This window comes from Pygocentrus nattereri, chromosome 18 (assembly GCF_015220715.1).
Source record: "Pygocentrus nattereri isolate fPygNat1 chromosome 18, fPygNat1.pri, whole genome shotgun sequence".
Classification (NCBI taxonomy): domain Eukaryota; kingdom Metazoa; phylum Chordata; class Actinopteri; order Characiformes; family Serrasalmidae; genus Pygocentrus; species Pygocentrus nattereri.
In genome coordinates, this window is record NC_051228.1 from 13,762,384 (window position 1) to 13,787,607 (window position 25,224).

Below are 25,224 nucleotides of genomic sequence, written 5' to 3' on the forward strand. Positions count from 1 at the left end.
GCTGTATTAACCAAACAAAGATAAATGTGTTTACTAAGGTAAATGTAAAATCTTTACCCATTGGCACACATATTTATACTTAACAAGTCAGACCCATATTACTTTGGTTTCAGTGATTTGTATCAAACTCTGTGAGCACAAGGGGTGTTCACGTTAAATAAACGCTAAAAGGGAATGCAACAAAGCACCTGCAGGAAGGGCCAACAGAATGAAACTTTATATCCAATCTAATCACAAAAGTCAACATTTAAAAATGCAAAATAATGTCCAAATAAATCGGAGGCATTTCAAAAACAGTTGTTGGAGATGTTGACCACAATCACCAATGGTATTTTTGGTGAAAAAAGGAAAAAGGATTTGCATTTAATGAGATCAACTTTTAAGAATAGGATGGACTTATTATGCTTTATGGTAGTTTATACAAGAGTTAGTTCTGGAGGCACAAGCTGATTGGTTGAGAAGCGTTATAACCATGCTGGTATTTTACACATAACAGCACATTTTTATCACAAACACTATCACTCTGCTGACATGCTGTTGCTAAGTAACGACTTTGACAGCTGTAGATTTTACTTCTTAGTGCACAAACAGAAAATGGATACATTTAAGATTACATTTGACCTACAGCCGATTTGGTCAGACTCTGAAGATGAGACTACACTAAATTCTGAAATTGTCTGTCATTACCACTGAGCAAGCTTTTAAATCAGCAGCTGTGATAGAACACCTAAACCTGATATAAGCCAGAAATTAACCAAATTCCATTTGGCAAACAAAATGGGCTGTAAAATGCTTTACAGACTGGCTGGAACAAATCAACATTAATATTGCAGTCCGTACTCCAAAAGGTGAAGCTTACAGCACACTGTGCAGCAAGTTTGTTAGTCTGACATAGCAACAAGTTTCTTCTTAAGCAGCTATAATTTGATGGAGAGAACAATAAAACATATTAAATGCCGTATTCATAATCCAGTTGATTTATTTCTTACTTTATTTGTTTAACTGTTGTATAAAAGCAATAGAACATGTCATGCATTATTGCAAATAACAACACAGCTGTGATGATCTACAGCCCAGAAACTTGGCTTGTGTCACAGACGTGATGTTATTTCGCAATAACACACTCCCTCTCGTCTTCTATTGCTTAAATGGCAGCCAGTGCCCAGGAAAAATTGCATGGTAGGATGGAAGAAATAATTCCACTAAATATCAAATTCTGGTAGCAAATGTGACACAGTCAATCAAGAAATTGAAGCTGAAAAGAAGCTGTTTTTTTACAACAGGACAGTGATCCTAAACATACCTTAAAACCCACCATGAACAACTTCAAGACACGCAAACTGGAAATGGCCCTTTGTTATGCCTCAGTCTAGGGTCAGGCTGTTAAAGAATGGTGTGGTATGAAATGTATTATTTGAGAATGTGTGCAATGTGTAAAAATGAGACAAAATACCCCAAAGTGCCATAACTTTAACATAATATAAAATCTGTGGGTAGCTCTTTAACATACTGCACATTCAATAAGGTCTAAGAATGTTGCAGAACTAGAAGTGTTCTGCAAGGGTGAGTGGGTTAAAATTCCTAAAACAAAACTAAAAGACTTCTAGCGGGCTACAAAAAGCATGTGCAAGCTGTAGTATCTGCCAAGTACTGACTTAGTAGAGTAAACTTTGACACCTAAAGCAAGAAGTAAAAGACTTCTAGCTGGCTACAAAAAGCATGTGCAAGCTGTGGTATCTGCCAAGTACTGACTTAGAGTAAACTTTGGCACATGCTACAATTAATTTGTTTTTTCTGTTTTTAACATTAACATTTGCAGAAAAAAAATCTTTTAAAAAATGTGCTACAGATATGATCTTTTCACTCTGAAAATCAACAAAACATAAGTTGGCCAGGGTACTAAACTGTTGCATACAACTGTATATATGCTGTTGAAAACTTGATAATGATAAGTATCTTGCACTTTTACAGGTGTTGTGTTTCATTATCGAGCTAGCACCAGTCGATACAATTTCAATTTTGAAAGAGCCAAACAAGCCTGCAAAGATGCAGGGGCAACCATTGCCACGGTAGAGCAGCTGACTGCAGCCTATGAAGATGGCTTTGAACAATGTGATGCTGGATGGCTGGCTGACCAAACAGTCAGGTGTGAATTCTGTTCAGATTTATTGGCTGTTTCCATTTAGCCAATATGATTATTAACATTTTAAAATGAAATACATTGGAACTTGTTCACAGATATCCAATTACAAGGCCCAGGGAAGGTTGCCATGGTGATAAGATAGGGAAACCAGGCATTAGAACATATGGACGCAGAGATCCCACAGAAACCTATGATGTGTACTGCTATGTGGACAAACTTAAAGGTATGCTATATTCTTGAAATTGAGTAGGTATGATAAACATCAATTATGATGCACAGTGCAAATGAAATGGATGTAGTTTAACATCTGAAGTACCTAATAAACCTTGAACAATAACCATTGAAAAAAAGGCTCCAGCTTTGTTTGAAGAATGAGGGTAATATGTCTTGTGTCATTCTATCTCAGTATTATTTAAAGGCAGTTGAAATATGTCTCCCTTTTCATTGTTTCTGCTGCAATGTTATTGTTTGTCAAAGTAAGCTAATACAGAAACCTGGCAATTGATGGGTATTTTGCTCTTATTTACTGCTTCGTACTTAGTCCTGTACTCAACAAACAATCTTATTGATGTCTTTTGATTCACCTCAGATTCTGCAAAAAAGTGCATACTTGAAAAAGCAGATGGTAGAAGTTCCCACAGTCTGTTTAATATCCTAGAGGGATGATGCATTAACCAGACGTAGACAGCTTTACAGTTTTGAGTATACTGAAACAAGTAGTTCTACATATAGTTCAAGGGTGTACAAGAAGACTTAGGGGTCAGGGACCAATACGGGTCCAGCAAATAGCTTATATAACATTTTAAATATCTACATAAAATATATCAGAACAGGGGCATAGATATTTTTGGCCGTGTGCCTTATTTTTTATAAAAACATTGTATGTAATACTGAACCAGCCAGTTTATTAGGAGCTCTTATAGTTAGGGACAGTAACTCATTTGTTGCAATGCACAATTAATGTTAGCCACCCTCTAGCCCTTCTTTCAGTCATTTGTTCTTGATCCCAAAACCTCTCTTATTTTGTTTTTAGGTGATCTGACTCTGAGTGCAGCAGTGACTCTGACTGCCATGTAATGCTGTGTTGAGAATGGTCTGCCACCTAAATAATATGGGACAATAAGAAACTGAACAATTGTGAATATGGTAGATGGTGGCTTAGCAAATTTACACAACAAGAACTGACTCACAATCTTCAGTTTTACATTTTGCTAACTTTTTAGAGGGTCTATAAGGTATGTGGATGTTGTAAAGTGTCCAATTAGTGCAAATTGAGAGTCAGGGGTTTGTAATAAATCAAAGCTTGTATACAATTAATTTTTTGTATGTATTTGTGTGTATGTAATCTTCAGGTGAAGTGTTTTATCCTCCTATCAGCACTAAGTTCACTCTTCAGGAAGCTAAAAAGGAATGTGAGAAATTCGGAGCAGTTCTGGCCTCTCCTGGACAGCTACATGCAGCTTGGAGGGAGGGCCTGGATCGCTGTGACTTTGGCTGGCTTTCAGATGGCAGTGCACGCTATCCCATCTCAGTTCCTAGGATGCAGTGTGGCAGAGGCTTGCTGGGGGTCCGGACTATGTATCGTTTCATCAACCAAACCGAGTATCCGTTGCCCACCCAGAAACTTGGAGCCTTCTGTTTTAAAGGTGCACTTTTATCATTGTTTGACATAGCTAATTTAACATGTTGATTCAGAAGTATTTGTATTGTGACAATTTTTGTTGTTTTAAATTTGAAATGAAACAATGACTATCAGGTTAAAGTGCAAACCAGCTTTGAGGGTATGTGCGTCCACACTGACATGAAGAAAACATCTTTTCAACTTATAAACAGTTTAAGAACACTTTCAAAGATAGGCACAAACTTGTCAAAGACTACCATAAAGACAAACAAACACGCATGCTGATAAGGAACAGACAGATCAGGTTAAATGCTTACTAAACATATTCATACATAATTTGAAGAGTTCTGGGACAAAGGCTTAAGGACAGCTTAGGCCAGAGTGAAGTGTGATGGAAAGAAAGTGTGGAGAGAAAAAAATAATCTATGATACAAAGCAGACCACCTCATTTGTGACACATTGTGCCATGAACATGTATGTTTGCAGCAAAACTGGCTTACTTGTCTGTATTGATGATGCAACAGCTGACTGCATAAACTGGCTCCAGTATAGGTCTGGCAGAGCTTCACCAGGGGACATGTGGTTCAACCTACATAGACATTAAAGCTGATATTCTGTACTTGACTGCCACTGTTAGGTTATAGAGCCAAAACAAAACAAAAATGTTGACCAAATACCACTTGTGGATGGCATTGTCTTTAGGTTATTGAAGATCATTGAAAGATTTGTGATATACAAATTTTACTAAGATTGCAGAAATAGTGATTTGCTGAATTTCGCACTGGAGAGGTGTGTTACATTATAACAGCTGTGACTCAAGGCTCAGCTTGATGCTGGACTCTTTGTGAACTCTTTCCCTCTCTGCTGGGTGGAAACAGGAACCGATATGCTCTCTGGGGAAATTTTTTATTTCAGCACGTTCTTATATTTCCTCTGTTCAGACTCTGTCTATGGTCGAGTTCTAACTTTTCACTTAAAACAGCATTAAATCTCCCTCTCCTCAAAACAATTATTCAGCCATGAGTACCAGTGACACCTTAATTCTATTTGCCACCCCCTGTTGCTGGTTTTCTACTCACTGTCTGCCTTGCCTTAATTAATAGCCTCCCCTACCTTCAGTATAAAATGTATAGTTTTTATAGCATGTTTTCTAGTTATTGCATTTAAAAAAAGTTATTATTTAAAATATAACACTAAAATGTCACTTTAAAATTAAATTAAGGCCTCTATCAATTTATGTTTTAATAACTCTTTAATAATCTGTAACATACAAATAAGACTAAAAAACACTTGAAATGTCACTTTTGTTCATGTATTAAATAGTTATGTCTATAACAAGAATGTAATGCAAGGCATCCAGTGAAACTCTAATGAGTAACTTTGTAAAAGAATGAAAATCATTTTTTTGTGGTCATTATGCCCCTTGTCTTTGACCCCAAAGGTCAGGACTGGGTGGATGGGTGGGATCACATCTTACCCTGGGTGCTTCTTCCCCCAAGTTACCCTCATTAAGAACACTGCTCATGTCCTCATAAATGCTTCAAAACTAGTCACCCAACCTGAGCTCCTCTGGTGTCCTGGAGTGCTAAGCCAAAGCAGCAAAAACTGTCACAGTCCAGTTATTTACAGATTGCACTGTATTGTACTGTATATCTGATATCTTTTCACTAACCACTTTCAGAGGTGTAAGTGAGCTGTAGCTTGTTTCTGAAAACCTCTGAGAGGAACTTTCAATGTCCTTTTTAAAATGCCCATCTGCCACGGCATGCTGTAAAACAAACAAAGCCATGGTGGGTATGTTTAGATAGAGCTCAAAGCCCTAGAGCAGTATACACACAAGAACTGAGGAGGGGGGAAGCCCTCCTACACTGTTGGTAGATCAGTTCAGTTTTACTAGGGGAAAAAGAGCCTCATGTTTTACATCATAGATAGCTGCTGAGAAATGAGGACATGTCCCTAATGTCTAACAGCTGGCTCTCACACCAGAGAGAAAAAGAGAGAGAGAGAGAGTGAGAGTGACCCTTAATGAGAAAGAGAGAACATAAGTTTTAGTCATATGTATATTATACCTATATATATATATATATATATATATATATATATATATATATATATATATATATATATATATTGTCTCACACACACACACACACACACACACACACACACACACACACACACACACACACACACACTATATATATATTGTATTTGCTTGTCTGCCTTCACACACATATGGACTTGAGTGACATCCCATTCTTTATCCATAGGGTTTAATATGAAGTCCCCAGACTGTTTCCACAAAGTTGGGAGCATGAAATTGTCCAAAATCTCTTGGTCTGCTGAAGCATAAAGAGTTCCTTTCACTGGAACTAAGGGTTCGAGCCCAACTCCTGAAAAACAACCCCACACCATAATCCCCCTCAACCAAACTTTACACTTGGCACAATGCAGTCAAACAAGTACCAGTCTCCTGGCAACCGCCAAACCTAGCCTCATCCATCAGATTGCCAGATGGAGAAGCGTGATTCAGCACTCCAGAGAACATGTCTCCACTGCTCTAGAGTCCAGTGGCGGAGCTTTACACCACTGCATTCCACGCTTTGCATTACGCTTAGTGATGTAAGGCTTGGATGCAGCTGCACAGCCATAGAAACCCATTCTATGAAGCTCTCTACGCACTGTTCTTGAGCTTATCTGAAGGCCACATGAAGTTTGGAGGTCTGTAGCGATTGACTCTGGAGAAAGTTGGTGACTACTGTTAGAAGTGTTGGAATACACTACACCTGTTAGCAGTTCACTAGGAAACTAATAAGACCCAATTATTGAGCATTTAAAGCTGAATTGATGTGTAATTTATGAGTAGTCATTCTAAGAAGCCATAGTTTACTCTATCTAGTCAACTACACTAATCATTAGCTCTGACTGAATGACTGAATGTTTTGACCATCTCAAAACCAGCTGTCGTTGTAAAAGTGTGGCTGAGGTGGCCAGCATCTTCCACAGAATGAGAGATATGCCATCCCAAAATTTCTGCCATGTCTTTGTGGGGTAGGTGCATGTGTTTTTAAGGGGAGAGTTCCCTAAAAGACTCAGAAGGGGAACCCATTCTCCTCTGGTCAACACCAAATAACAAACAGCATTAGTTTAAAATATTAAAATACAAAAACGGGGAAAAACTGGTGAAGCAATGTTTATGATTAAATAGCAGCATCAGCACCATTTCAAAGGCCAGTTCATGCAGTTGAGGTTTGCACAGCAATGTACATCGAGAAGCTCCATGGTGGTCAAACCAGTCCAGAAGGCTGGTGAGCAGAGGGCACCTGATTAAGGCAGAAGAGGCAAATGCATTAGACTGCACAGGACGGGCAGTTGTTCAACTGCGGGCAGAGAAAAAGAAAACATACAGAAGTGAGTTCTGTAAAGAGCAACTGATCACAACTTACAGTGTTATCAAAGTGCAGCAGAGAGTTTGGTAGGTTTAGTAATTACAGCCCAACTAAGAAGAAGAGCCAGAAAGGTAACAGAGACATGAATGCTCCCTGAGATGTCAGCGCCCCTCCACTCCACCATTAGCAAACTTGAGTGAATGCATGAGAGCAGGGGGACAACAGCACTGACAATCCCAGTTTATCATAATACTTCATGTCCATGAACCCCCAGATCTGCACTTTTTCTCTAACAAAAAAAAAAATACCAAAGGCTTGACTAAACAAGTACGTTTTAAGCTTAGACTTAAAGACTGAGGCTGTATCTCAGTCCCGAACACTGACTGGAAGATTATTCCAAAATTGTGGGGCTTTGTATGAGAAGGGGCGAGACTGTTTAGAGCTTTATATGTCAGTAAAAGAAATTTGTAATCAATGCGATATTTTATTGGCAACCCGTGTAAGTTAAGATAAAACTGGGCTGATATGGTCAAACTTTCTGGTTCTTGTGAGGACTGGTTGCAGCATTCTGTACTAACTGAAGCTTGTTAAGGCTTTTTGAGGGACATTCAGATAGCAGCGCATTGCAGTAATTCAGCCTTGAGGTAATAAATGCATGAAGTAGCTTTTCTGCATCCTGTAGAGACTACATTTCTTAATTTAGCAATATTGCAGCGATGCAAGAAAGCTATTCTAGTAATATTTGTTATATGTGTATCGAAGGACAGATTGAGCTCTATTGTGACACCAAGATTTGTGACACCAAGATGTACATGGTGGAACTGAGAAACTATTAAGTTTAAGCGTTAAATTAAATACTTTGTTTCTAACAGGACCAAGACATAGACATAGTTTATCTGAGTTAATTAGGAGAACATTATTTGACATCCAGGCTTTTTTGTCTTTTATACAGTCTGCAATCTTACTAAGTTGAAGTTTATGATCCGGTTTGTTGATATAACTGTGTGTCATAGCTGTGGCACTGGAAATTGATGCCATGTTTACTGATAATGGTACTAAGTGCTTTACATCTGTACATCTGTACATCTTTACTACTAGTTTTACATCTACAGAGTGGGCCAACAATGCAGGTGGGTCTGATAGATTGGACAGTGATTGGACACAGTGTTTAAAAACTCCAGTAGCACTGCTGTGTTTGATCCATATGTACCAGCACAATGCACTAACACACCACCATCATGTCAGTGTTACTGCAGTGCTAAGAATGATCCACCGCCCAAATAGTACCTGCTCTGTGAGAGTCCATGGGGGTCCTGACCACTAAAGTAGAGGTTAAATGGACTTTATTTAGGAGGGAGATTTATTTAAAACCTGTATCATCCAAGTGAAAAAGTAATTGTCCTCCCAAACGGCAATTATGGTTGTGTTACCCTTGGCAGTAACAACTGCAACCAAACATTGCAATGAGTTAAGTCAAGTCAAGAGGCTTTTACTGTCATTCCGTCTATGTACAAGTACACAGTGAAGTGAAATTAAGTTCCTCCAGAAAACTTTCTGTCATATTTAATAATGCTCTCACTAAGTAAGGTGTTTACATCTCTCTTAAACCCTTTTGGTTTCATTCAAAATATAATAGGGCCCACTCATTATTGCAACCTCACTCTTGGCTTAATTTTGACCTTTGGTGTAAACATTGACCATTTAGCCATTCTTCCCTAGAGCACAGCAGTCTGAGATCATTGCCTAATCTCATATAAAATTGACTTTAACCATAATATATGTTTATCACCATGCTATCATGTTAAGCGTATTATAACATGCTCCATTGCAAGTAGCTTTATCAAAAACCTCCCAGATCTATTAACTGTTGTCAGCTCTCTGTCTGAACATACTGAATTAGATATTATTATTATCAAATCAAATCAAATTTATTTGTATTTATGTTATTTGCTTTTTACAACGGATGTTTTAACAAGAAGTGTAAAAAACCCCCCAGATGAGCAAGCCAGGGGCGACAGTGGCAAGGAAAAACTCCCTCACAACTGAGGAAGAAACTTTGGGAGGTACCAGGCTCACCTGGGTGGGGGGATGGACCCATCCTCCTCTGGTCAAACTACCTACAAATGATTATACTACTAATATTAATAGCAGTAGTATTAGTAGTAATAACAGCTAGGAGTCTATGAAAACATCAGTGTAGGGTGGGCAGATTGGTTCAAGGTGGGCAGCTGGTCTGAAGAGGGTAGCAGGAGGGCTCGACAGTCAGTCGTCCATCACTGTCCGGCCGGACATGTGGGGGGTTGTATACTCGGAAAAAAAGACAGGGGAAGGGAATTAGTTTTATTCTGTCTGTTGTATGTAAAACAGGGAATGTGAACATTTCCAGAGTGTGGCTAATGACTCTGGCAGATCTGACTATGACAGCTTAACTAAAAGGAGAGAACCAGAAGGACACACAGACACGGCAGCACTCTGAAATAGTTTGGCATCTCTCCGCTCCACCGTCCACAAACCTGAGTGACCGCGTGCGAGTAGCGGGACGACAGCACCAGCGTCTCAGTTTACTATAATTCCCTGTGTCCCTGGATCTGCTGCCTTTATCTAAGGGGGAACATTACCTACCAAAAGCTAAACTGAACAAGTGAGTTTTCAGCCTAGTCTTAAAGATTGTCCTGAACATTTTCTGGAAGATCATTCCAGAGTTTAGGGGTTTTATAAGAAAAAGCTCTTCCCCCAGCTGCACCCTTATGAATTCCAGGAACTATTAATAAGCCAGCACTCTGTGATCTGAGTAGTCATGATGGCACGTAATGGGAAATAAGGTCTTGCAGGTACTCAGGAGCAAGCCCATGCAGGGTTTTATATGTCAATAAGAGAATTTTATAATCAATACGGAATTTAACAGGCAGCCAATGAAGTGATGATAGCACTGGACTGATATGATCAAATTTTCTAGTTTTAGTGAGGACCCTGGCTGCGGCGTTTTGGACTAGCTGAAGTTTGCTTAGATTCCTGCTCGTACATCCTGACAGTAGTGCGTTACAGTAGTCTAGCCTAGAAGTAATAAAGGCATGTACTAGTATTTCTGCATCTCGCAGGGATAGGGCATTTTTTATCTTGGCAATGTTGCGAAGATGTAGAAAAGCTGTTCTAGTGATGCTGCCTATGTGTTGATCGAATGATAAATCTGAATCAATTATGACGCCAAGATTTTTTGCTGCTAAGCCAGGTGTAACTGGAAAGTCAGTGAGATTTAAAATTAAATCAGGTAGTTTATTTCTTGCCAATTTTGGACCCAGAAGGAGAGCCTCTGTTTTGTTAATGTTTAGTAGGAAGAAGTTCCATAACATCCAGCATTTCATGTCTTTTACACAGTCCTCCATTTTCTTTAATCTGCATTTGTCATCAGGCTTGGCTGATATGTAAAGTTGCATATCGTCTGCATAACAATGAAAGTTAATGTCATGCTTACTTATAACTGTGCCTAACGGTAACATGTATAGAGTAAAAAATAAAGGTCCTAAAATAGAGCCTTGCGGAACTCCAAGTCTTACTTTTGAATAATTGGAAGATAAATTGTTTACACTGACAAACTGATAATGTTCTGTTAGGTAAGACTGGAACCATGATAGGGCTGTCCCTGTGATTCCAACCATGTTTTCTAACCTTTCTAGGAGAATATTGTGGTCTATTATATCAAAAGCTGCGCTGAGGTCAAGAAGCACTAACAGGGATACGTAGCCTTCATCAGAGGCAAGAAGAAGATCATTAGTTATCTTAACTAGAGCTGTCTCAGTGCTGTGGTGTGGCCTGAATCCAGATTGGAATTTTTCGTATATATGGTTCTTATGTAGATAGGAACTAATTTGTTGGGCCACAGCTTTTTCTAAGATCTTAGATATAAATGGTAAGTTAGAAATAGGCCTGTAATTAGACAATATGCTAACATCAAGATTTGGTTTCTTGATCAGAGGTTTGATAACTGTTAGTTTAAAAGCTTTGGGAACATGGCCCAGACTAAGGGATGAGTTTACTATAGTTAAAAGAGGGTTTATAATGACTGGCAGTACTTCTTTGAGTAATTTTGAGGGAATTGCATCGAGTATGCACGTTGTGCAATTTGCAGAGGAGATAATCTTCTCTACCTCTAGCTGTGGGAGTGGGTAAAAAGTTTCCAGCCTTTTTTCTACAACTGTGTTTTGTTCTATATCAGCCAAGTCAGATGATAGCCAAGTTGGATTTAATACTGTGGGTTGAATTTGTTGTCTAATATTTTCAATTTTATTATTAAAGATGTCCATAAAAACTTCACTGGTCAGAGTTGCTGGGATTTCTGGTTCAGTACCTGCCTGAATTTTTGTGATTCGGGAAATCACACTAAACAGAACTAGGATTATATTTATTGTTCTCGATCAGCGAGGCCAGATATGCTGAGTGAGCTTTAGTGAGAGCATTTCTATACTCTATAAGGCTGTCCTTCCAGACAGAGTGGAACACTTCCAACTTGGTTTGTCGCCATTTCTGCTCTAGTTTCCAAACTGTTTGTTTTAAGGTACAAGTTTTATTGTTGTACCATGGGGCGAGCTTTTTCTGCCTTATTCTTTTTATTTTAAGTGGCGCCACATTTTCTAAAGTGGATCAGAAGGTATTTTCTAAATAATCGGTTAGTAAATCTAGTTCCATTGGGTCTGATGTAGTGAAGACTGGCGTTGATAGTTTTGGCAGATTGTCTATAAATTGTCGGGCAGTAAATGGTTTTATAGAGTGCTTTGTAGAATAATGAGGGGATGTATATATATTATGGCTAAGTCGTAGCTCATATGAAATTAGGTAATGGTCGGAGATTGCTGAGGTTTATGATAGGATATTAAGCTTGTCTATGTTAAGACCTAGTGTCAAAACTAAATCTCTTACGTATGACGACAGTAGTCGTCCTGCACATAGCCCTGTTACATTTTGGGTAAAACCAACAGAGTCTAGAATTGAAGTAAATGAATTTTTTAGTGGGTCATCTACCTTCTCAAAGTGAATATTAAAATCTACAATTATTACTTTATCATTACACACAGCCATGTTTTTGATTTTGCAGCAAAATCACTAAATTATTTAAAAAATTCAGAGTAGGGCCCTGGTGATCTGTAAATGTTAAATAATGAAAATGCATTATTTTTTGTGACCGGGTTTGTAACATGAATGGAAAGGACTTCAAAGGAAGTAAAAGTGTCACATTGTTTCTGACTAATATCTAGAGTATTTTGGTAGATCACACATACTCCACCTCCCTTGCCTGATAATCTTGAACTATGTGCATAATTATAGCCTAAAGGGGTGGCTTCATTTAAAGCTGAATATTCATCTGGTCTCACCCATGTTTCAGTGAGAAAGAAAATGTCGAATTTATGATCACTTATAATTTCATTTACGATGACTGCTTTAGAGTTTAGTGATCTTATATTGAGTAGTCCAAATTTTAGATCTAGGGTGTTAGTGCTATCACCTGAATATGTATATATATTGATTAGGTTGTTTAAACAGGCTGATTGAGTTTTTCTATGATTAAATTTAGTTTTAATTCAGGGCAAAGACACAGTCTCAATGAAGTTGATCTTGGGTGATGCCTCAAGGTGGATCACAGACGGTCGGTTTAGCCTGTCTGTTTGTGGCCTCGTCCTGGCTCTAGACTGTCAGCAGCTGTTTACACTACTTTGCCGACTAACTAAGAGACTATGAGCTATGCTGCAGGAAAGTAAGGCAGCACCCTCCCGCGTTGGGTGGACGCCATCCCTACCTATATGACCAGACTTGCCCTCAAAACGCAACCAATTATCTATAAAGCCCACTTGATTTTCGGAACACCAGTTGGACAATAATAATATTATTACAATATTATGATTGATGTATTCCAGTGCACCTGGATAGCCTTATAAACTATAGAAGGGTACAATTACTGCCCTACAAAGCCAACCAAGATCTTGAGTACTGTGTTACTACTGCAGAGAGGTCTGAATCCTTTACATTACTTCAGCAAACCTAGCTACTTAAAATGATTTCCTCCTCAAAAACATCTACTTGCATATTAGATCCAATTCCTACAAGTTGGTTGTAGTGCAGCATCTGACTGATTATGTGTATAAGACATAAAAGACTGCATGTTGAGTGACTTCCAACTCAACTCAGACAAAACAGAGGTGCTTTTTCTTGGTCCAAAATCTAAATTAATGCTTAATCTTAATAATGTTTCACTTGCATCAGGTACATCTGTAAAAAAAAAACTTTGGTGTCACAATCGATCCTGATCTGTGCTTTAATATATATATATTAACAATATTACTAGAATAGCTTTTCTTCATCTTCACAATATTGCTAAATTAAGAAATGCACTGTCTCTACTAGATGCAGAAGAGCGAGTTCATGTTTTTTTACTTCAAGGTTGGATTACTGTAAAGTCTAGATATTCCAGCAAAAGCCTTATCAAGCATTAGGTTAGTCCAGAGTGCTGCATCCAGATTCCTTACCATAAACTAGAACGTTTGACCATATCATTCTAGTTTTATCAACCAGTTGCCAGTTAAATTCTGCATTCAGTGCAGAATCTTTCTACTGACACATACAGCTCTATATGGCCTTGCCCCTCAGTACCTGTACAAACTCATTACTTATTATGAACTGTCATGCCTGCTTAGATCACAAGGTGCAGGCTTTACTATTAGTACATAGAATTAATACATATGTTACATCAGGGGGTAGGGGGTAGAAGGATTCACTTCATGTCCTCGTAAAAGAACTTGTTCTAGAAGTCTATGGGCCCCTTCTTGAAGCTTAATATTTATTTGAAATTCAGCTTTTTAGTTTTTATGCCAATATGTTTAGTTGGTACTCCATCTCACTAAAAATGTCATTTCCTCTCTAAAATTATTGTTATTGGCCTATGTGGGACCTTGTTCTGCAGTACTAAAACTCTTATTCAGCTTCTTTGACCGCTGTACATTATTAATTTTCAATAGCATCTCCTTTTTTGTTTTTGGTTATCCTTTTCGACTTTCTGTTTCACTTTTCTGACTTTTCAGGAGTCTCTGTAGAACTCTCAGGTTCAAATTATGTAACAGCTTCTTCATATTATTATTCTTATTATTATTGTATTTGCTTTTTATATCTTCCTTATACCTGAAAAACTGAAAAGCAAATAATGTCTGCTTTCAACAGTATTCTTGCATACACATTTTAAGTTAGAGATGGACCAATTGGTATTTTGGGAGCAGATACAGATTGCTTGATAGTGGATACTGATTGAGGGCAGGGCCGGATGCCACATTCAAACCAATACAGAGTCAGAGTGTGTTTAGGCCATCCCCATGCCATAGTGGAAAACTTTCAATGGATTTGCATTGCGCTCTTCTTTTTTATTCATTTTAAACTGAAACTGCAATATACCAAAAAGCTGTTGAGTGGTGGACGAGATTCCAAGCCACAATGTGGAGCCAAAAATGTCATAGTAGGTTTAAAACTATCAACGGACAGGAGGGCTTTCTAGCCACAGGGACTGGGGTCCTGATAGATGACATCCACATTTATTTGTGAAGAAGACAATTTGTGTCATGTAGGCCAAACAGTTAATTAATTCTCAATTTGTTGTTCGCAAATTTCATATCCAATTCCCCAGATACATTTAACTATCTAGATTATAGCAATATTAGCTCGCTCTACAGCATGGGTAATGGTTCAGCTATAATTGAGCATTTTGCTCTATTATTTTTCTACTCTGATTTTGGGATAGAAAAGGGACACTGAGGGAATCCTATTAGATCTGATTTTTTCAATATATCTGGCCCTTTCTTTAGACAGAAAGACATTCAAATAGCCTGGTGTTGACATTTTATGTTTCAAGACATGGTGTCACACAATCTCCCATGCCCTCCCTTTTAAACTCCGCAGAATGTTTACCCCCATAAGGGCCGTGGTTTTCCCTCTGATGTTATGATGTGCTCTGTCTCTATAGGTCTCTGCAGGATGGAGTAGTAGGCATGTCAAAGGCTGATGTATGCAATAAAGTTGGCCTGCCAAATTTATTCTTATTGGCCGAAAGTGCTGTCAGCTATGCATGCAATTAGATTGCAACCTTTTCACAGAGTCCCACTTACTCCTAGTTTAAGCATTAGCAGGGTGAAACTTCTGCACCATATAACTAGTGCCAAAGAGATAATTTAAGAGTTATTTTAACCTAACATAATACTCAAACACTGATTTAACGTAAAATGCTGTATATGTGGTGTAGCCTTGTTTACTGCTGCTGCAGCTGCTCATATTCAAGCAGTCCACTTCTCTGTACAACATGCCAGTGATTTCTGTAATATTTCTGTTTTAAAATGAAAACAAAACTTTTATTACTTTAACTTTTGCACCTGTAATATTTAGATTTTTTCTTTTTTTAGAATTCAGAACCGTTTTGCCAACTGTGCACTCTGTGGAATTAGACCTCTGCATTTAACCCATCCGTGCAGTGAAACACCCACATGCATGCACACGGGATGCATGTGGGTGCCCGGGAGCAATTGTGGGTTAAGTGCATTGCTCAAGGGCACTTCAGCCATGGACTGTCAGCCGAGGGGATCGAACCGGCAATTTTCCGGTCACAGGGCTGGTTCCCTAACCTCCAGCCCATGACTGCCCCTAATGTCCCTAATGCCCCTAATGTGGCAGAATGATTCAAATGCTTGTAAATGAAAAAAAGAAATAGCCTAGTTGAATCATGATCTTCATAGTCAAACAACAGGCATAGGTCAAATCCAAAAAAGATAAAGCACAAACAAACATAACCAGGCAAAAAGAGTCCAAGGGGCAAAGGCAAAATGGACAAAGTCCAAAAATCATAGAAAAGTAGATCCAGAAATAACAATCACCAAAGTAAATGCTCAGTAGCTGAAAGATGCTTCTCAAAGAACTAAACTAAAAGCCCAAGCTTTATACCAACTCTGACTAGGCAAACAGACTAAACTGACTAAGAAACAGGTGAAACTGATTAGAGGCTCAACAATGATTGCAGCAGGGTGGAAGGTCGGGAGTCACATGATGTCCCAGATGTCCATGGAGGTGTTAGAGCCATAGGGATGCGTGACAGCACCAGTACTTTGGATAACATCTACCTTTCACTGTTTGAAAAAAACATGACTCTCAGCTTGTATCTTAGCATTGAGTTTATGCTGTGACATTTTGATCTCCATTTTCTGACATAACTAGTTGTTTGTGTTAAGGGAAAGCCATGCCATGTCTGACATAACTTGCCAGCTAATGTTAGCTGTTTGTAACAAGCTGGTGTAGGAGAAATTACATTATTGATGGTTTTATTGCTTGAAGCATTAGGTTTTTAAAGACATGAGTCCAAAAATTACTGATAAATGTTATGCAGAAAGCTGTTTTATGTTAGCCACATAAAAGTTTTGGATAATAGTCACTATTGGCAATGGCTTCTAGGTGTCATAGCTAACTAAATATAAATAAAGCCTATGAAATTCACACTGTATGTGCAAGATCTGCTTCCATTTTAAAGCATAAATATTAAAGAAATCAGTGGCATGTTGGCAGAAACTACTTGATGTGAGCAGCTGCAGCAGCAGTAAACAGGGCTGCCCCACATATACAGCATTTTAGCTCTGTTTAAATGCGCTTATATTAGTCTATGACCATGCCACTGCAATCCATAACTAAACAACAAGACGAAAAGTGGTTGCTGCCTCTATAAACACACACATTATCATTTAGTAGGTCTTAGAAATGAATTAAAATCTTCACTGTTATGAAGGAAATACCAGTGCTTGCAAAGCAAAGAAGAAAATATAAAAAAAAGTGAAATAAAAAAGAAAAATGTAAAGACTTGAAAGACATTTTAGTTAGATGTTCAAAAACTTAACTACAGTGGCAATACCGACTGTGGTGAATGATCATGATATAAGAGCAGTGCCCAAAAACGTTTGGCCACAAGCTGTCTAAAGACTGGTGTGTGGTTTATGATCATGATGTAAGAGCAGTGTCCAAAAACATTTGGCTACAGGGTGTTTACTGGCTGTGGTGTATGGTCATGATATGAGTAGTTTCCAAAGACTTTTGGCTACAGTGTGTATACTGCCTGTGGTGTATAATAATCATAAAAGATAAATACTTTTTGTTACAGAGTGTTTACTTATTGTGGTATGTGGTCATGATATAAGATGTCCAAAAACGTTTTGCCTTGTAGTGCATACTGACTGTGGTTAGTATGCACTACCACTACCAGCTATGAGTAGTTTGATTGCTCACACTACACAATCACTCTACATATAGTTTACAAAAGATAAACAAGAGTAAGGGATAAAAGATAGATGGAGAGTTGAAGAATAGATAGTGAGCTATAGATATGTAGAGAGTTATAGTTAGATAAATATAGAGCTATAAACCACAGGCTGCAGAGGAATAGATAGATAGATAGATAGATAGATAGATAGATAGATAGATAGATAGATAGATAGATAGATAGATAGATAGATAGATAGATAGATAGATAGAATGGCCCTGAACAGATGAAATTGCTGGCTTTTCAGGAGGAAGCCTGTGCTAGCCTTTGCCCTTCTAGCGCCGATGGTATCGCTTGACTGGGGATGTCCTATATAGTGGGTAGAAATGGATTTGAAAATTGGAAAAATCAGAAAAAAACAAAGGCGAAGAAGAAGAAGAAGCTAATGTGTAACTAGAATCTTTTTAGGATAAACAAAGAATTTCTAGTCTTTGAAATTACATACATGATTCCACCTATTTTGCTGCATTGTCCTTTTGTGTCTTCCTGTCAGCCAATTTTTCTCAGTTGTGTGCATCTCTAAAAGCCAGGTTCTGAACAGTGTTCGCTCAGAAGGAACTTGAATCTAACCTGTTCATTATCTCATAACTGAAATATCTTGCCTCAACTCCCTGTTTCCACAGGACAAGATCCCACAATTGACCCCACAGAGATTCTCCAAACCTCATTGCCCACAGTCGCCATTGCTAGTATGGCTTCCACAACTCAATTCATAGACTACGATGTGGATAATTTCAGCCAGAGTATTAACCAAGTACATGCAGTGCCTGATCGAAGAGTGCCTCATCTCACACAACTGCACCCTCTTCCCACCATGAAGAGCATTTCTCCTCAGCTAGACATCACTGCAGATATCAGTTCTACAGAAGCTGGCATCAGAGGAGAAACAGACATATCAGAACGTGTTACACAACAAATGACTGTGGTCCAAGAGCCCTCTATCTCTAAGCAAGACACAAACAAGCTAGCTGTAGTGTATAAAAAACCCAAGGAGGGCTCAACTAAAACGATAGCAATAAAAGCTCTAGCTGATGAAACCACAATAAGCATGACAGAAGAAACACTGGTAACTGCAGAGAGTGCCATCAGGATAAGAGAAGAGGAGGGCAAGACTGCAAACACTGAAGACTTCAGCACCCAACCAGTGTTTGAAAGTCCACTTTCTGGCACCGAGGGAAATAGATCTGCCTCTGCACCTCCTATTAATGTCATTGTAATTGATATGAATAATAATGTGTCAGGTAAGCCAATTTTATAGCATGTTACCATCGCTTGTAGTTTAACAGGTATGAAATTTCCCTAAAAAGTACAGAATGTGCCTCTGCAGCTCTTAGAAACTACAAGAGCTTTAAAGAACAGTTAGGTTCAGTGACTCATTTAATGATTTCAGGTAGTTTATGACTTTTTGGGGTTTTCTAAGTATTAAATGCTCTCTGTACATTTAGCAACAAATATTACATGTGACAAAACTCACATGAATCAAGAAAGACAAATAATAATTTTTAATCATAACGTCTCCAGAATACAAAATTGACTGATAGTTTTCTGCTATGGTAATTGTGGGCTGATGCCAATGTCCAGCAATTTGCAGTTAGATATTTGCTGATGCCAATATATAAACATTTAGAAAATGTAGAAATTGGGATTACATTTACCTGGATTAGCATGATGGAGAAATGAAACATTCATTTCTTTAGTGGTAGAAATGCCAGAAAATGAGTAAAGTGCAAAGTAGCCAAGTGTTGCCTAAATATTCTGCTCTTCTGACATAGGATAAATATCTCATCAAATATTGATTTAAAATATCAGAACATCTAAAAGATCTCTGCTCATAAAGAACATGCCAGATTTGCTTATATCTTTTGGTGCATCAGTTATTTATGAACAGTATTCTGTACTTCCCATAAAATACATTAACAATCATCAGTGCAGTCACTTCACTATTTACATTCCAATACCTGTAATGCTGTTCACATGCAAATACTGTGCAAATTTGTGTGTACATTAAAGGAAAGTTGTAGGTACATATAATTGATACTTTTCAAATTTTGCTAAAGTAATAAAAATTTTAAAAGATTTCAACAAATTATAAGGCAGTAGGTAGATTCACGGAAAAAGGAATAATTTGAGAACCAGAATTTTTAATTCTTTGACTGTTTGACTGAGGATTCTATGGATTAGACACTAGGTAGTAGATATTAAGTAAAAAGTTTGAGCGATTTGGAATAATATTTTTTCCCTCTTCTTTTATATAAAGCTGATCATATTGCAGGGATAATTGGAGAAGGAATTCCCCTTGACTCCAATCCAGTTCTGACTTTCATCAATGGGAAGCATGAACTAAATTTGAAAGCAGAGACTGAGGAAACTCTGGAAGCAAGAGGAGATCAGTTTGAGACAGCAAGCCCAATAGTAAGTGAGGAGAAGCTGGAAGAGATAGAAGTAATTACCTCTTCGGCAGTAGTAACTGAACTCAGTTCTCCAGAAAGCAATTTGCATGACACAGTCACAACTTCAGAGATCCCTCAAATTCTAACCTCAAAAATATTATTAGATGAAACATCAGTTTATGATTCAATCAGCAAAACATCTACTTTTGATGAGGGACACCCCAAAGATGATGAGTTGCCTTCCCCAGTAGATTCTGCATATAATGCCCTGCCAAAAACAGCTTCTTACAGTCAAGAGGAGGTGGTTACAGATGAATCAGAAATCCCTGAGTTCAAATTCCCCACCAAAACACCATTTATGGAATACGCTATCACTACAAGTCACAGCACTTTTCATAGAGAGAGGCAGTCATACCCAGATGACTATGAAGGATCTACATCATCAGCTGAGGATGGGTCAGCACAATATCAGTATTCACTTAAAGGCTCAAAACCAAGCCCACCACCTGCTTTTACTCTTTCATCCCTTCTCTCCACTGTCTCGTCCAAACCTATTGATTCTACACCTCTGAGCCAGACTGTTACAATGATTTCTCCCAACACAGAAGGAAAAATGTTTTCCATCTCTAAGGAGAATGCGATGCCAGGATGGGTTGAATCTGATACTAAAACAGAGGTGGATGATGTTAAAGGAACTGAGATCCCTCTGTCAGTGCCAGAATCAGAGATGGTCAAAAGCATAGTTTTTTCCATCACTGAATATGAAAACCACAGTGAGCAACCGACTGAAACATTTTCAAGAGAAACAACTGCCCAATTGCATTTCATTCATCAAATCGCAGCCAGTGAAAATACTTTTACAGATGCTGCAATACGCAAGCAATTTGAAGGACACACCCGAAGTGAAACCGTGTCCAAACTTATCACACAAAGTCCACCTACAACCCCTGTCTCTGAAGATTACACGTCTGAGGTGACTGTTCTAACAGCCAGTTTTTCTAAATTCTCCACTGAGCAAGTTCTAATCTCCACTCCTGAACATGCGCAGAAACATGTCAAAGTTGTAACTCACCATTTTACCACAGAGGAATCCCTCACCTCACCAGTTCAAGCAACTACTGCCATGCCATTTGAGGAGGACCTTGATGATACAGGGAGTCTATCAATATTTGCTGTCCCTCCACACAAGAAAGAGGTAACTAAAGTAGAGCCACATGCAGGGGCTCATAATGTAACCACAGTGGTGGAGCACACAGTGGATTTGCCAGGTACAGTATTACAATGTTTCCTAATAATTTGCTAGTTTAATAATGTGGTATTGAATTTTACCAAGTAATTAGAGATGCACAAAGTAATCTGATACTTTTTTCTCCTTTAGATTTTACATTGTGTGCAGTAAATATTTGTGCCAATGGAGGAACATGTTTCTTTAATGGTAAAAGCAACATCTGTCTTTGTGTGCCTGGATTTACTGGGGATCACTGTGAAAATGGTATGGTACTTTTAAACTCTTGTTTTTGTCAGTATCTTATGAGAATACCAAAAGATTTTAAATGAAAATCATCATTAGTTGTCATAATATTTACTTTCTACAGATATTGATGAATGTCAGTCCAATCCTTGTCGTAATGGGGCCACCTGTATTGATGGACTTAATTCTTTCACTTGTGTTTGTCTACCCAGCTACTCGGGCGCTCTCTGTGAACAAGGTACGTCCTCCATGTCATGAGATTCAGTGTTGTGGTCCAAAAACTGAAGGCATACTCTGAAGGCAAGACTGACATTTTGCTGATTTTGGCCTGCATAGCGAAAGTGCTTAAGCAGAAAGAAGGCAGAACTTAGTCCAAGCCAAGACTTTCTTTCAGAAAGAATAGCAATAGAGCACATCTGGCAATTCTGGAATTCCAGTGTGAGTGTGGTATAGTACAGAGAATGCAGTGTGGTGCCAGTGATTCATGGGGTTCATCATGCATTGTCAGAGAGGGTACTATCTTGGCTCTCCCAGTCAGCAGCTTTTCACATGCTCAGAGCTGGTCCCTGAGATCATTTTCTGGCTTTGCACAATTTCACTCTTGTCCAAGATTTGTTCCCCAGTTTGAATTAGGATAAAGTGCTGGCTTCGTAAAGTTATCATGTGAATACTTGAAAGAGTGATTAAAGGTGCTGAATCTGTAGGTGCCATATCTATTTTTACCATGGCAATAAGTTTACTTTCCAAAACATTTTCTTTCATGATTCCAAAACATCTTTTTTATTTTCTTTTTTCTTTAAAAAAACAAAAAACAAAGGTAGTAACAAAATCATGTTTTAATATAGAGAACATTCTTATCACAAAATACTCAGGACCAGACAAAACAGTGCACTCGCAAGCTAAAATCACATGAAACATGGGAACATTAACGGTGGGTGAGCCATCATGGCTTTCATTCTACAACCCCAATTCCAATGAAGTTGGGACGTTGTGTAAAACGTGAATAAAAACAGAATACGATGATACAAGATATTTAGTGTTCAAACGGACAAACTTTGTTGTTTTTTGCAAATATTTGCTCATTTTGAATTTGATGCCTGCAACATGCTCCAAAGAATTTGGGACAGGGGCAACAAAAGACTGGGAAATTTGAGGAATGCTCAAAAAACACCTGTTTGGAACATTCCACAGGTGAACAGGTTAATTGGAAACAGGTGAGTGTCATGATTGAGTATAAAGGGAACATCCCTGAAAGGCTCAGTCATTCACAAGCAAGGATGGGGTGAGGTTCACCACTTTGTGAGCAACTGCGTGAGCAAATAGTCCAACAGTTTAAGAACAACGTTAGTCAACATCCAATTACAAGGAATTTAGGGATTTCATCATCTAGAATCCATAATATCATCAAAAGATTCAAAGAATCTGGAGAAATCTCTGCAAGTACGCTGCAAGGCAGAAAACCAACATTGAATGCCCGTGACCTTCGATCCCTCAGGCGGCACTGCATTAAAAACCCACATTATTCTGTAATGGATATTACCAAATGGGCTCAGGAACACTTCAGAAAACCATTGTCAGTGAACACAGATTGTGGCTCCATCTACAAGTGCAAGTTTAAACTCAACAACAACCAGAAATGCTGCCGGCTTCTCTGGGCCCGAGCTCATCTGAGATGGACTGACGCAAAGTGGAAAAGTGTCCTGTGGTCTGACGAGTCCACATTTCAAATTGTTTTTGGAAGTCATGGACGTTGTGTCCTCCGGCCAAAGAGGAAAAGGACTGTCCGGATTGTTATCAGTGCAAAGTTCAAAAGCCAGCATCTCTGATGGTATGGGGGTGTGTTAGTGCCCATGACATGGGTAACTTGCACATCTGTGAAGACACCATTAATGCTGAAAGGTACATACAGGTTTTGGAGCAACATATGCTGCCATCCAAGCAATGTCTTTTTCAGGGACGTCCCTGCTTATTTCAGCAAGACAATGCCAAGCCACATTCTGCACGCGTTACAACAGCGTGGCTTCCTAGTAAAAGAGTGTGGGTACTAGATTGGCCTGCCTACAGTCCAGACCTGTCTCCCATTGAAAATGTGTGGCGAATTATGAAGTGCAAAATGTCACTGTCACGTTTGGCCCCTCCCAGTCCTGTCCATGTGCTCCTTTGTTTTGGTTTAAGTCCTGCCCCCTGTTTGGTTACTCCGCCCCTGATTTTGTTCACCTGTCCCTCATTGTTCCGTGTATTTAAGCCCTGTGTTTGCCCCTTGTGTTTTGCCAGTGTTTGTTTGATGTCTCGGTCTCTGTTTGCTGGTTATTCCGGTTTATGTCATGTCTGTCCCCCAATCTGTCCGTGTTGGCTATATGAACCTGGACTGTCTAGACTATGACCCTGGATTTGCCCTCAATAAAAGTCGCTTACCTCCGCACATGCATCCGCCTTATCGCTCTCCGTTACAATGACAACGGAGAGCCTGGAGTATTGAGCAACTGAAGTTGTACATGATGCAAGAATGGGAAAGAATTCCACCTACAAAGCTTCAATTATTAGTGTCCTCAGTTCCCAAATGCTTATTGACTGTTCTTAAAAGGAAAGGTGATGTAACACAGTGGTAAACGTGCCCCTGTCCCAACTTCTTTGGAATGTGTTGCAGGCGTCAAATTCAAAATGAGTGAATATTTGAAAAAAACAAAGTTTATCCGTTTGAAAATTAAATATCTTGTCTTTGTAGTGTATTCAATTGAATATAGGTTGAAAAGGATTTGCAAATCGTTGTATTCTGTTTTTATTTGTTTTACATTTATAAAAACAAAATAAGTACAAGATTTTTTTATTCTAGCTAGCTAACAAGCTAAGAGATAGCAAACATGCTAAACAACTCTGACATTAATGTCACAAGCTTAAATTAAAGTGCTTACAATATGATTCAGTGCAAAATAGCAATAGAAACATCTATGGAATACCACTTGAATGGCTTACGTGCTTCAAATTTCTGTGTTGTCGTCAAAAGTAGCATTAAACCCAGGCTGAATCTTAAATGGCTCTGTACTCCTTAGCTAAATAGTAAGTTTAGAATTTCTAGCTGTGGATAGCTTGCCCCACGTACTGACCACCCCTAACAGCCACAACATTTTATGTCTGTTTTACCATCTTGGCTATATGTCTCAGTATGTGCTGATAGTTTAGGCTAAAAATATAACAAACACAAACACAGACTTACTTTGCTCTGCTTTAACCTTTAGCAGCTGTAGCCGCTTTTCTTGCATCTCAGGAAACGTCCTCACAAGTTTCTTGTAAAATGTCTCTCAATATTTGAATTTTTGCGAGGCTGAAGTCACTTATCATCCTCCAGCTTTCTCGTTCGAATTGTACCGTTCCACCTTAAATGGGGCACCAGACTGTCCTGCTGTGCCATTTAAGGTGGAACTAGAAACAGGAGAATGAGAAGCTGACTTCAGTTTCGCTGCAGATTAGACGTATCAGCAAACCAGCTGAATGATTACAAATGTAAATAAGTCCACTCATCACCAAATGATCGATGTTTGTCTTCCTTCTCCTTGCCATTTTGTTATCTGCGTTCTATGTCCAATAGTCTGTGCTTAAGTCTTCAACATTAAAGGTTGGTGAATTAGCTGTTTTACATTAACTCTAGCATTTAAGATGTGGTGGTGTGCTGGTAAGAGTGTTAGCAGACACAGCATTGTTGCTTTGCAGTGGAGTTTTTAAACACTGTCCACACATTATCCGCTCTGTTTGACACACCTGCGTTGTCAATTCACCCTGTAGATGTAAAACCCGAGACATTTCTTGCTGTACAGTATGAGCTAATCATCCTCTAGTTCTTCATTAGTGGTCACAGGACACTGTTGGATGGATATTTTTGGTTGGTGGA

At 38.6% G+C, this 25,224-nt stretch overlaps 1 protein-coding gene across 2 annotated transcripts in view; it reads left to right on the forward strand.

Annotated features, from left to right (window-relative positions):
* The window catches only part of vcanb (versican b), a 35,949-nt gene that overhangs the window by 3,760 nt on the left and 6,965 nt on the right, over nt 1–25,224 (forward strand). For both annotated transcript variants that reach the window (XM_017693782.2, XM_017693783.2), the window contains 7 exons: nt 1,972–2,146; nt 2,239–2,366; nt 3,496–3,789; nt 18,101–18,718; nt 19,735–21,135; nt 21,246–21,359; nt 21,463–21,576. In XM_017693782.2, coding sequence (XP_017549271.1) covers nt 1,972–2,146; nt 2,239–2,366; nt 3,496–3,789; nt 18,101–18,718; nt 19,735–21,135; nt 21,246–21,359; nt 21,463–21,576 — 2,844 coding nt within the window. The remainder of the gene's footprint in view (nt 1–1,971; nt 2,147–2,238; nt 2,367–3,495; nt 3,790–18,100; nt 18,719–19,734; nt 21,136–21,245; nt 21,360–21,462; nt 21,577–25,224) is intronic.